This window comes from Citrus clementina, unplaced genomic scaffold (assembly GCF_000493195.1).
Source record: "Citrus clementina cultivar Clemenules unplaced genomic scaffold, Citrus_clementina_v1.0 scaffold_3, whole genome shotgun sequence".
NCBI lineage: Eukaryota > Viridiplantae > Streptophyta > Magnoliopsida > Sapindales > Rutaceae > Citrus > Citrus x clementina.
The window spans coordinates 7,326,743-7,339,523 of NW_006262339.1; the positions used below are offsets into that span (position 1 = coordinate 7,326,743).

The following is a 12,781-nucleotide window of genomic DNA, read 5'->3' on the forward strand; positions in this document are numbered from 1 at the left end:
TGTTGCCACTTTCTTTTCTTTTTATTTTATATATTTTTTCTTTAACTAATTTCTTCCAAATCCAAAATTTAATAGTAATTGTATGTCAAACGAGCCTTTTAAACTTTGGACTTTTGGACCATTTAAATGAGATGAACCCAACAACTTTGGGGGATATCTTTCGCTAAGATATAATGCATCGACCAATTGTCATCCTTTCATTGGACACAAATCCGACGTGGCAAGATCATCAAACCATCATATCCCGGCATTACAAAGATCTTCCTACGTGGCCAAAAACGGGCCCAGAGTATCTTTCAAAACCAACAACAACAAAGAAATAGATCTATGGATATTGTCTCAAGATAACGTGATAAGGTCACTAACTTCTCATTGGCCAATCTAAAATCCACAAACGCATCTTAGCCGTTGGATCAACAAAATCAAAGAAACCAGACCCACGTTAAACAGAGGCCACAAATGACAGCTACAAAGGCATGCACACAACATCAAATTTTCATATTTTTTCATTAGCTACCCTTCTTCCACCACCACCACTCCTGCACTACGAGGCTCATAACTCTCGTCGGGAAACATGGCAACCGTCACAACACAAGCCTCGGCCGCTGTGTTCCGGCCATGCGCATCCAAATCCAGGTTCCTTACTGGGTCTTCGGGTAAATTAAATAGGGAAGTGGCCTTGAAACCAGTGAGCTCAAGCGCTTCTTTCAAAGTTGAAGCCAAGGGGGAGTGGTTACCGGGCTTGGCCTCGCCAACTTACCTCAACGGCAGGTACAAAACTTAACTCAAACAAAACCCCCTCAAAGTCATGTCAACAACTGATGTCACATGCATATATGCGATCAGTTTAGAACAATGTCACGTCATATTTTACATTACTTCTAATACCAAATTCTCTATATCCTCCTGATTTTGTAAACAAAGTGTTGCTATCATTTCATGCTACTAAAAATCTAACATTTACAAAATCTCTTGATGGTTTTAGCCTCCCCGGTGACAATGGATTTGACCCCTTGGGGCTTGCCGAGGATCCTGAGAACTTGAAGTGGTATGTGCAAGCCGAGCTTGTGAATTCGCGCTGGGCCATGTTGGGTGTTGTTGGAATGTTGTTGCCCGAAGTTTTCACAAAGATTGGAATTATTAATGTTCCTCAATGGTATGATGCTGGGAAGGCTGAGTACTTTGCATCATCATCGACCCTTTTCGTGATCGAGTTCATCTTGTTCCACTATGTGGAGATAAGAAGATGGCAAGACATAAAGAACCCAGGAAGTGTCAACCAAGACCCCATTTTCAAGCAGTACAGCTTGCCTCCAAACGAAGTTGGGTACCCCGGTGGCATCTTCAACCCACTCAACTTTGCACCCACTGATGAGGCAAAGGAGAAGGAGCTTGCCAATGGTAATAACTCGGCCAAATTGGCTTATTTCTATTGATAAATATTTGCTTTATTTTGATTCGGACTAATGTTTTGAGAATTTTGAATGCGCAGGGAGATTGGCAATGTTGGCATTCTTGGGATTTATTGTTCAGCACAATGTGACAGGCAAAGGGCCATTTGAAAACCTCCTGCAACATATCTCTGACCCATGGCACAACACCATCGTCCAGACACTTAGTGGTAATTAATCAAAGATGGATTGGCAATTCGGGATCCTGTTTCTTTCTTTTGTAACCATGAATCTGTAGTTTTTGAGTGAGATTTGAGCATCAATGTAAACATGGAAACCCTCAATGTACAGGGGAACTATGATGGAATTTATATTATCATTTTACACCACTTGTCCTGCTTACAAATAGAAAAATTTACTTTACTAAAGCAAGAATGATGAATACAAAGAAATGCCATCAATTGCTCTAAAAACAACAATCTAATTCGAATCCCCATTTCTACTAAAACTATGATCATTTTTCTACATGTGTATAATGTACAGCTTGGGTGACTCGATGTGTTAAGACAAAGCCATCCCAGTTTTACAGGGAACTCCAAAGGAGATCGTATTTATATACATACAGATGGTATATCAACTTGTATGATTTATATCCTATTAAAAGCTAACATATATATTACCCAAAATTACCTGATGGCCTTCGCCCATCTCTTTGAATCCTCTTTATATATCAGAAACCTCATCTAAAAATTTGACAAGCAACACCAGAACAAAATGTATGTCCACAGAAGTATTTTACCATAATGCACGTTCACTTCTGTGCTACCAGTCTTCGCATCGGATCAAAGCCATGTTGACTCAGGAAAGTCTATTTGTTTGCTGCAAGAACAATGACAATGATAAAATAATTTTCAACTGCAGATAGGTTTAAGAAAACTGGGGATTAGAAATTAAGAAAATAAACAGAAATATGAACAAGAAAGGCTCATGTCATACATGTTGATCTGAACAGTTGTATTTTATCTTGATAAGAACAACTTATACTTTGTTTTGATCTAGTGCCGAACCCTATTACAGAAAGATGCAAAAGAGAGAACTCAGTTGTGAAATTGATATAAACAGATGGTTTATACTCTGTGACATAGAGGGCTATTTGTCCTAGAAACACCACAATGATTACTATCACATGAAGATAGTAGCCTAGTCTTAAATAAAGAAGGATGACAATGTCTATGATATTAAGGTATATTTTCCACGAACTGATAGAAAAAAATCAACACCCCCACCCCCCCTTTTTATTTTACATACAATTGAGCTATGAACTTTAGATGACACCAGAAATGGACTCAATGCCACTTGACAAGTCGTCCATTTCCCAGCAAGGCTCAACCCAGCCCAGATGATAACTGAAATACATCAAGTTTATAGCCCAAGGTTTGAATTTATTAAATAAAAAAGTCAAAGAATTAAACGACTCTCTGCAGTTGGTATTTGTAAATTGCAATTAAACAAAGAAAATTGGTATTACATAAAGTACATGGAATAGGATCCTTACCTGGTGGTAGGAATTCTCATCAAACATGGCAATGCCACAAGGGCCAGAAGCAGAAACCCAATCATGATGCCCATTGCCGTACATGGGTCCAGAAAGTTCAAAGTTGCTATTGACTTGAAAAACTGCAGGATTTCCTTGCAAGTTCATCTCAGCATCAGGCTTCAACTTCTTATCATCTGAAGGCAAATTCAAGCTACTATATGGAGGGTATGAATATTGCTCTCCAAGTTGTAGACTTATGCATGCACTGTTACTCAACTCATTCAAGTTGCCACCTCCATGTTCCATATTTTCAGCCTGCCCTGAATTACCAACCTCTATCTCTTTACCAGCGCCCAAGAAACCAGAATAGCTTGAAATGTGGGCATCTTCTGAACATCCCATATCTCTGTAATAAAAACAAGCAATGGTAACAAGAGAGAGAAAAACCACACGGCAGTTTATCCACTTCATCAGTTAAACTAAAATTTTAACAAAGAAAAAGCAGGGTTGCCAACATGAGTTATAATTACAATTACTATTCCTAGTACCATCCAATGTAGTAGCTTCATGAAGATGGCATCCAGTTATGAATTGAAATAAGGTAGTGGGCAATTGAATTTTAAGCCAAACACATGTCAGCAGTACACGCACCTTTGAGGCAGGAAGCTTGGGTCATTGGGAACTAACATATGTTGATTGTCATTATTGGGAAGCCATGATAGAGATTGGTTTTCTTGCATACCATTCATCATCAAAGGTAAATGCATCCCACTCTGAAGTTAAAGCAAGATTAGTGCATACAAAAAAATTTCTGACACTTTTGTGTGTCTGTATCACTGTGTGTGAAAGACAGAGGGAGGGATTCTGCATTAGTTGAAGAGTTTGTTACCTGGCCCGCAAATTCCAGTGACATAAGCTGTTGCTTCCCGAAATTTTCCTGCCAACAGAAGAAGCTAGATTAAGTATATCAAGATACTTGTAACTCACTGTTAATTTGCACCAATTTTCAGAATCTCTCAGAGAGAGAAATTATGACATAAGTTATGCCATTTCATCCAATGAATGATATCTAAATACTTGAAAAGTACATTTTCAACTGCCAAGTTGCAAACATTTAGTTACCAAGATGAGATTAAGAACTTTTCTAAACCACAGATAGAACAACAACCTTCCCAGCCTTCCCAGCACAAATAAAAATTGAATTAAATCCTCATGGTTAAGAATTAGGAATAATAAAATACATAAATAATTGCATTTCGCAGGTCCCAAAAAAATTGTTTTGTCATATTGTGATCAATTAGCAGTTTCCAACATCAGCTTATTCTGACATGGCGTAGATATAAATACCATCAAACTTACTGCAGCAGTAGTATTGAGCTGGGGGAAAATATATATATATATATATATATTTGTCTGTTAGTGATATATTCACTTTGTTAAAATGATGATGTCGTCATTAGAGAATTATTCTGTGTGTGTGTGTGTGTGTAGCAATGACATTATAAATATAAATATTAAAGTTGTGGTTGGGGCAGAATTTCAGCCTGCCTTCCACGGAATATGAAAAACATAAATTTAGATGTAGATAAAATTAAAAAATAACTAGCTTAATAAGAGGAAACATTGTCATGTGGCTACAATGAAATGAACCAATATCATACCTTATGTAGACAAATTTGGTTAATTGATTCTCTTAGTGAGTTCTCCATCTGCCTAAGATGTTCGATGCTTTCAATGTTACCAGGATTGCTCCAATAGCTGAATGGACAAAAGAAACAAAATTAGATTAACAAAAAATCAATACACATTACTCGCACACGCACACGTTCATGTTTATTCAAGTGTGCCTACTTACACATGATATAGGATGTATAAGTTGTTAGAAGAAAGCATGGTTGTATTAAAGGAAAAGTGAAAAAACAAACGACGTTCAGTTATTCTTGAAATAATACTTTAAATATTTAGGGGAAATTTTGAGAAAATTATTATCATACTTTTATTTGCTGACCTGCTTTAAATTTTGAGAAAATTTTTAGGGGGATGGCCTACGAAATCAGAAAAATGTCAGACAAGAAAAAGCTGACCTGTCCACCAGTGTAAGATTTTATGCTTAATTTAGATAGCCAGCTGCAAAAGAGCTCAGCTACTGCAGATGGCTCTGGAGTTTGATTTCTACTAAACAATGAAATTGCTAACAAATTAAATAACAAGAGGCCCACAAACCAGGCTCGATATGATCTTTTGAAACCTTCATCGGCCCCTTGATTCGCACACTCACATGGTAAGTGTTTCTGTCTGCAATTTTAATTGCAGATAATATTGACTGATGACAAAAATGGACAATAAAAAATATGCAGTTATCTTTTCAGTCAAATATGGTCAAGCAGGTCCCATGGTACGCTTAATGTCCTCTAAAAGACTGGGGTATGTTTCCAACTAAAGTGTTGGTAAACACCCACTTTTACTTGAAAGCTAATATTAATCAACCCCACACACACTTATATTCAAGAATTGGTGCTCCATTCCACAACAGCTTTGGATTAAAAGCCACAGAGTACCTCAATCCCAAACATACCCTTAATCAGATTAGATATAGAAAAAAATTTTAAAAACAACCAAGCAAGAGTGCCAATAACAGACAGAGACATGGTCATGCAGATAAAAATGCGTTTTCGTATACTAAAGTTTTTAAAAGATGCAGCAACTGACCACATCAAATGCAAGGAACAAAAGGTTGTTGCATGGCATTTCATTTAACCGATATTTTTTATACTACAAAAAAGGAATGAACTGAAATAATGGAGCTGTTACAGCCCTTATCACTAAATTTTGCAGTGTCAAAAATCCAAAAAGAACAGAAAATACAAATTCACACAAAAATGATCTCCATGACTAGACACAAAGAACTCTTTAATAACGAAAACACCAAAGGTTCACCTCAGTCTCTGGTGTACTTCCGTAAGTTGAGCTTGCAATATCCTTACTTGATGAGTCAACTCCTACCCATCACAATTTACAAAAAAAATACTTTACTGACACATATAGTAAATTAGGATCTTAAATCATCATAAATGATGGTGATGCTGGTAAAAATGTGTACCTCCACCGTTTGAGTGCTGCAAGAACAAATAGAAGAGCTATTCATATACTTCAAAATTTTCTCAAACAAATATTAACAACTTAACAAAACAACTAAATACCTTGCACCCAAAAAGTCTTGTATGTTTACATCATGGTCCAACTTCTTGAAGGTTTTCTTCAGTGCCTATACTCTCAAGAAGAACATCAAATGTCCGCATCAATTGAACAAAGTATTGAGGGTTCAACCTACACTTAATGCAATAAAGGCAATAGAATAAAAATTAAATTTTTAAAAAATGGGTTGCAATCAATCTTACTTCGAGGCTCTCCAACTTCCTGTTACAGTAAAATTTCCAAAATTATAAGTTAGATGTTATGAGTACCAACTTTAACCAAGTGAACTATAAGAATATATAAGTTTAGTAATACCTTTTTGCCCTTTCCTGTGGAGTTAATTGAGCAAACCTTGCAATAACCTCTTCAATATTGCTGAAAGAGTAAGAGATACACCAAATTACAATATATTAGGGAGAATATTTGAAGTGCCCCATAAATGTCAAATTCAAATTTGGTTTCAAAGAATATTTTCTTTTAGAATTATTATTAAAGAAATAATAAAAATAAGAAATAGAAAGAACCATCAAAAGATCTTATCCATATTGCCCCAAATTAAACAAGAATTGTTAAATCTTTTCGACACGAGAAAATAAAAAAAAAAACTTATAAACTCCCATCGTACATAGACGACAAGATGCACAATTAAAACCTTCTCAAATATGTCTAATTGCCTTAACTGCAGATGCTGTTCACTTAATTGTTAGTTATGAAATGTTTTCTGTAATGGCTCTCTTTTTTTTTTTTTTTTTTTGGGGGGGGGGGGGGGGGAACTTACCAGCATGTAAAATACCTAATCTTTAATCGTACGACAAATGGCATTCTCTGAACATAACATTTCTGACATGACTAACAAGAATGATTTAACCAGAAAGACACTCATAACAAGAATGACTAGCAAATTGGAAGACTGGCAAAAAGAGAAAATAACTTCCTTTTCACATAAACTTTCGCCACACTTCTCATTATAAGTGCCAAACAAGAATAGCACATGTCTTTTAGGGGATACAAGAGTAAGAATCCTTTGTTAATGGCACATGTCTTTTAGGGGACACAAGAATAAGAATCCTTTGTTTTCTCATAAGATATTGTACGATTCTCACTATATGATATGGCTTTCTTCATCCAACTAAACTTATAGCTTAAGGATGCATTTATGGTTGCAGGGTGTTGACAAAGACATGCGCAGCCAACAATCCCCAAAATTTGAACTAAGAACGTGTCTTAAACTTTCTATCAACATCTTCATCCATCACCTCACACCCAATTATTTGTGTCAAGGAGCCACAACGAAAAGAATAATGAATAATGCAATAACCATATCGAATTTCAGCAACAACAATCAGAGTTGCAGAATGGACAGTACATTTTGCATCAAGTGAAGGAAAAACTTTTAAACTATCGAAGATGAGAAGCAGCCTGAGAAAACAAACAGATTGCGGAAACACTAGTGAAAAGCACCAATTAGCTAGAGGAGAAGATGTCGACCAACAAACTCAAGCATTATGCAAGATCTTTCCAAGAAAAACATATTACTAAAATCATGCATATTAATTTTGAATTGAACAAATTTAAAGTACCTGCGCTGTCCATGGAATAATGTAGACCGTCCAGTTGGAGAAAACATAAGAAGGACAATATCAATGTCACACAATATCGACAATTCCCTAGCTTTCTTTAAGATCCCATTTCTTCGTTTCGAATAAGTCACTTGCCGATTGCTAGTGCTCTCTAACCTCTTTATCTTTAACTTAACCCTTCCCATCCTACCGAAAACAAGAAAAAAAAATTAATAGGAATAAAACCCTTACTACTCCTATGACCCAACAAGTGTCTTGAATTTTCCAATATCAAAAATCAAATGAATTCATCCAAAAATCATTCCTTTTTCTCCTAGATACAAATTTACTCACTTTATTTGTGCAAATATAGACTTCTCCTTCTCCAACTGAAGCTCTCATCCCAGGCAGTACCACTGGATAACAAATTGCTTTTCACCAAAAATTCATACCAAAAATTCGCAAAGATGAAAAACTAAAAGAAAAATTAAAATTGCTAACATATCTAACCTCGAACGTCAAAAGAAATAAAAAATTGATACAGACCTTTGATAATATTTTCGTTTGCTTTTGTTTATAAAAACAGACCGACTATGCGAATAAGCCGTTGAGCTTAAAAAACAGAAAAAGACATCACTGGGGTTACAAAACAAGCAAAATTCTTGACACCCACTAGGAAAAAAAACACACTTAAGAACAGAAAAAAAAAAATTATAAATAATAAGAAAGAATACCGAGATAATAAAACCAAAGAGAGAATGAGAAAAGCAGAACAAATTTACGGAAAATTTAGTTATAACAGTGATGAATTAGATATTAAGGGACTAAAATGAAAAGGAAAACGAGGGGAGGTAGAGAATGGAGTAATAGCTCACAGAATTGTGACGAAGGGCCGAGCTGCGATTTCGGTCGTTAAATTGAGCGGGACCAACCAACGGCAAATTTGTGTATGTGCATATTACAACACAGACAGACACCCCCCTGTTCTGTTTGTGTTTCTGCTATAGTTTAGTGTGTCGAATGGACGGTTAATTTTTTTCCACCCCCTCCCTCTCTTTTAATGTGCTTTTGCTTGAAATTGTTTTGATATGTATTAAAATCAGAATTCTGTTAATATTCACAATAAAAAAATTTATTATATTGTTTTAAATAATTTTATTGTCCACAATTATAATTTATACTCTCACATAATACGAAAGATATTTATTCTACTCCAAAATATAGAGAGACAATTTTACTCCTACCTAAATTCATTAGGAGGGGAATTAAGCTTTTACTTGAAATTTGAATCCTCGATACTTCATTTATGCTCAAATGTGATATATTTTCAATTTTAAAATAAACTTAACATCCAACAAAGAGTTGGTTTAATTTGTATTTTGATATATATTTTTTAAATATTTCTAAATAAATTAATTCTATTTCAAGCTCATATATTTTAAATGTTCGAGTATCTATATGTTACGGGTGTAACTCTTCTTCTTTGTTCAGAGTAAACTTTAAGGTACTAGGGCTTTAATTATATTACAATAAGATGAGTTCCAACAAATTTTTGTGTGTACTATTACAGTGTATTTACTAATCAGTGATCAGAATGAGAATGAATGACAATCAAGAATAAGAACCAGAATAAATTATTTATTTGAACTATAAGAATCGAAATCAGAATGTAATTCATTTATATTGATATGTTTACTTTATCCTGTAATTAGAATAAACTATTTTAATTTACTAAAATTCCCTTTGTTGATTATAGTCCTTAATACTATTTAATAATAATAATATTATGAATTAATAATAATAATGGAGATCGCTGAGATGCCGAACGGTGATGAGTTGTTGATTTGAGATCGCGCGCACGTGATAGAATCGAACGATAATGGGTTGCAATCAACGACGAATTCAATCAATGACTAATGCGAGATCAGTGACGAGCGGCAGTACTGAGTGATGCGAGAGAGAGTGCATATCGTTTCTAAGCGAGAGAGATGAATAGCTATTAGATTAGGGATTTCGATTTTTGTTTTCTTTTTTTTTAATTTATAATTTTCAATGACAAAGAAGGTATTTTTTAGAAAACAAATAAAATAATGGGAACATTTTCGTCATGGCTGGGAATGGTATTGTGATTCCCCTTCATCTCACCCCCCCCCCCCCCCCCCCAAATTGGAACCACAAGCTCCTTATTGATTCCTTATTTCGTGTGGGACTTGTCCATCTTATTCCCATTCCCTTTTTCAATCAAGCAAATAAACTCCTTCATTCCGATTCCTCCATTCGGATTCTCATTGCTGTTCCATTAATATATTTTTGATGTAATATTTTTTTCAATGAATACATTTATTCGAATTATGCTCTCACATGAGGAGGAGAGGAAAATGGGTTACATGTTGCCCATTCTGAATCATTTTTCGAAGTGTTACGGTATAAATTATGCCATATTAGTAGTTATCTTCATTTAGACTTTAAAGCATGCATATTGCTTGTGAACACAGTGTTCAGAATGAATCCATTCAAATATAAATACTAATATCTTAAAACTTAAATCCAAATTGCTTGATAATTCATAGTGTCTCGTTGCCAACAATCTCTTTTAGTATTGTCAATGATTTGCAGTACGATGATGATTGATTGACCAATAACAGCTACAACAGTGAATAATTTAAACAAATATCTTAGATGAACTTGAACAGAACAAATATATAAAAATAAGCCCCCACTGTGGAGGCACAGAAACAGAGCATTTAGATGAAGAGAAACTGATACATAATTTTATTCACCAAAGTCACAAGACATAACATTGATCATTCTACAAAAATTAAAGACACATCCACCAAAAGGCTAATAATATTATAAGCACAGTTGCTCCTTGACAAGAAAAGACACAACAATACAATTGAAAATATATATATATATAGAGATGGCGGGTGGTACATGCCCTCCACTGCCAGCCAATTTCTGTCTCTGCCAATTTCAAAATTAGAGCAGAGCAGAAACCACCGTACTAGAATACATGATCAAAATATAAAACGCCAAAGGGCCATTTCAAAATAAGCCCTTTGTCATTTTGATACCAGATTCAACTAACGCTATTACACTCATTATTTTATACTTGAAAATGTGAAAAAAAAAAAAAAAAAAAAAACTGCTGGATTTTGGAGGCTGAGTTTCAACTTCAGGGAACTTGCAGGCCACTGAAGGTTTGGCCAAAGGACCAGCCAGCTGGGGCAACATTGTTAGAGACAACAGTGTGGCCATCACTTGTGGTGACCTTAAATGAGAGGCTTTGGCCATTGAGGTAACTGTTACTTTGCCAGTTTTGACCCCAGTTCCTTGACATGGGTTGCCAATCAGTTCTTGACCCTTTGATTGAAACAGCACGCACATCACCAGCGCCTCCGACGTTTGTGATTAGGACTAAGTTGAAGTAAGAATGGCCGTTGATCGTGAATCTGATGCCTCCCTTCCTACTGCATGGAACCCTGGGCATTGCCAACACATAACACAGGATCAGAAGCTAACCAAATAAACTATTTAAGGCTCCGTTGTCGTGAAATTGGAACCACTAGCTATCGAGTGAAAGTATACCGATGCATGCATCGAACAGCCGTAGGATAAAATCAGCTGTCTTCTAATTTCTATTGAATGTTTCGACTAAATAGCTAAAGTCCAAAAACATGTAATAGAATATATGTGTTTTCCTGTCTTTTAGTTTGATTTTTTTTTTTTTGTTTACCAAACACTTTTTTGTTATTGTGCTCTTGAACTTACCGAACAATGGCTCAGGGTAAAGTAATAAATGTAATAGATTTTCCATCGGGAGTAAAATTGAATTAATCCCCAAAACAAGGTCAGAAGATTTGAATAATCATTTTAACTGCTTGCTAGTTAAACACAGGACCAAATAGTGCCCGAATAAAAAACAATATGAATATTTGTAGGATTCAAACGGGTCACCTTCTGTAAGACACAGGTACTATCCCAGCTTTGTACTGAGCAATTTGTTCAAACACAGGCTGAGAGAGGTCAAAATGTTGCTGGGGAGGATTGCACCAGCCACCGGCATTGTTTGGGAGAGCATTATTTGGAGGGCAAAAATTTGTGGCAGTAACAAAAATGGAGCCCGGACGGCACCATCTTGGGTCATTAACACACTTGATCTCAAAACAAGCCCCACAGCTCATGCCATTGTTGAAAAGCGCAGTGCTCAGAGCTGCTGTGTTTGTCCCATATCCCTCGCTGTATAAGTTTCCATACCCACAAGCGCCACCTGAATAATTAATTAATCATCAGCAATTTGGTTTTAATGTTGATCAAAATAACATGAAACGAAAAAGGTTTATGACAGGCATACGACGTACCCATTGTACCAGAGGCATCACCCCCACCATAAAAAGTGGCATGAGCATCAGTCCATCCCTGGCCATAAACAGATGAGACTAAAGAAAGAATCCCCAACAACAGCAGCCCAAGAAATGCCATGTTCCTGAAACCCTTTTGCTTGCGTATCTTTTTTAAGAGAGAAAGAGAGGTTCTTGCTGTGAGTGATGGAAATGGGAAGGCGCTGAGTGGGGGGAATTTATAGAAAGCATTTGAAGGAGGGTTTGCTTGAGGAAAGCAACCAACGTCACACACACAGTGACACTACGGCTAAGAAAAAATGCTAAGCCAATTGAGGTGTGGGGACATTAAACCGCCAGGTGTGCAAGCGGTTTTTTTGGCACTGCAAACAAGGCCACTTTTCTTGAAACCACGTGCGTTTCGAACTTCTCTTGTTTATACGTACAGAGGCTCAGGCTGGTAAATGATAATAATAACACTACTACCGTCAAGATTACATAAAGATTCCAATTTAAGGTCATAATAAATTTTAAGGTGATTTTGTTCTCCACTTCCCCTCCCTGCCTCTGCAGGTAAAAACTGCCAGGCCAACAAGAAGGCAACTATCCATGTACCTTACAGATTTTTGCAGCACGTCCTTTCTCCCAATTAACTAGACAAGAGTAAATACACGCACCATAAAATTTAATTTAAAAGAGTATCTAAAATATATGAAGAAGGCCACTTCGGCCTTGGCTGAAGTGGTGGGCTGCTTAGGG

General features: G+C 36.0%; 3 protein-coding genes across 6 annotated transcripts; 1 reads left to right on the top strand and 2 right to left on the bottom strand.

The window, feature by feature from the left end:
* Window positions 1-494: 494 nt before the first annotated feature.
* Window positions 495-1,780, top strand: LOC18045785 (chlorophyll a-b binding protein P4, chloroplastic). Its single transcript, XM_006440553.2, has 3 exons — window positions 495-771; window positions 986-1,401; window positions 1,493-1,780. The coding sequence occupies exons 1-3, from the start codon at window positions 575-577 to the stop codon at window positions 1,627-1,629; spliced, it is 750 nt and encodes a 249-aa protein (XP_006440616.1). The 5' UTR covers window positions 495-574; the 3' UTR covers window positions 1,630-1,780.
* On the bottom strand, window positions 1,738-8,722 carry LOC18048439 (agamous-like MADS-box protein AGL65). Of its 4 annotated transcripts, XM_024188338.1 has the most exons (14): window positions 8,558-8,722; window positions 8,229-8,294; window positions 8,037-8,098; window positions 7,704-7,889; window positions 6,439-6,498; window positions 6,327-6,345; window positions 6,129-6,193; window positions 6,029-6,044; window positions 5,866-5,927; window positions 4,590-4,686; window positions 3,818-3,865; window positions 3,580-3,701; window positions 2,947-3,334; window positions 1,738-2,270 (listed from the first exon to the last, which is right to left on the bottom strand). In XM_024188338.1, the coding sequence occupies exons 4-14, from the start codon at window positions 7,886-7,888 to the stop codon at window positions 2,250-2,252; spliced, it is 1,083 nt and encodes a 360-aa protein (XP_024044106.1). In that variant the 5' UTR covers window position 7,889; window positions 8,037-8,098; window positions 8,229-8,294; window positions 8,558-8,722; the 3' UTR covers window positions 1,738-2,249. The 4 variants fall into 4 exon arrangements, with proteins under 4 accessions (XP_024044106.1, XP_006440615.1, XP_024044107.1 ...); XM_006440552.2 differs by lacking the exon at window positions 8,229-8,294; XM_024188339.1 differs by lacking the exon at window positions 8,229-8,294 and having other exon boundaries at window positions 8,037-8,113.
* Window positions 8,723-10,573: 1,851 nt separating this feature from the next.
* Window positions 10,574-12,256, bottom strand: LOC18045786 (expansin-A1). The gene is made up of 3 exons (XM_006440554.2): window positions 12,044-12,256; window positions 11,640-11,952; window positions 10,574-11,164 (listed from the first exon to the last, which is right to left on the bottom strand). The coding sequence occupies exons 1-3, from the start codon at window positions 12,162-12,164 to the stop codon at window positions 10,858-10,860; spliced, it is 741 nt and encodes a 246-aa protein (XP_006440617.1). The 5' UTR covers window positions 12,165-12,256; the 3' UTR covers window positions 10,574-10,857.
* Window positions 12,257-12,781: the final 525 nt, after the last annotated feature.

Bases quoted from the DNA above. Each gene is read 5' to 3' on its own strand.
- LOC18045785 (XM_006440553.2), top strand. From the start codon at position 575: ATGGCAACCGTCACAACACAAGCCTCGGCCGCTGTGTTCCGGCCATGC. The intron at 772-985 runs GTACAAAACTTA...TGATGGTTTTAG, and splicing joins CCAACTTACCTCAACGGCAG to CCTCCCCGGTGACAATGGAT. The intron at 1,402-1,492 runs GTAATAACTCGG...TTGAATGCGCAG, and splicing joins GGAGAAGGAGCTTGCCAATG to GGAGATTGGCAATGTTGGCA.
- LOC18048439 (XM_024188340.1), bottom strand. From the start codon at position 7,888: ATGGGAAGGGTTAAGTTAAAGATAAAGAGGTTAGAGAGCACTAGCAAT. The intron at 3,702-3,817 runs GTAACAAACTCT...CTTTAACTTCAG, and splicing joins CACTGGAATTTGCGGGCCAG to AGTGGGATGCATTTACCTTT. The intron at 3,335-3,579 runs GTGCGTGTACTG...TTTTTATTACAG, and splicing joins CCAAGCTTCCTGCCTCAAAG to AGATATGGGATGTTCAGAAG.
- LOC18045786 (XM_006440554.2), bottom strand. From the start codon at position 12,164: ATGGCATTTCTTGGGCTGCTGTTGTTGGGGATTCTTTCTTTAGTCTCA. The intron at 11,953-12,043 runs GTACGTCGTATG...TTAATTATTCAG, and splicing joins TGATGCCTCTGGTACAATGG to GTGGCGCTTGTGGGTATGGA. The intron at 11,165-11,639 runs GTGACCCGTTTG...GGCAATGCCCAG, and splicing joins GTACCTGTGTCTTACAGAAG to GGTTCCATGCAGTAGGAAGG.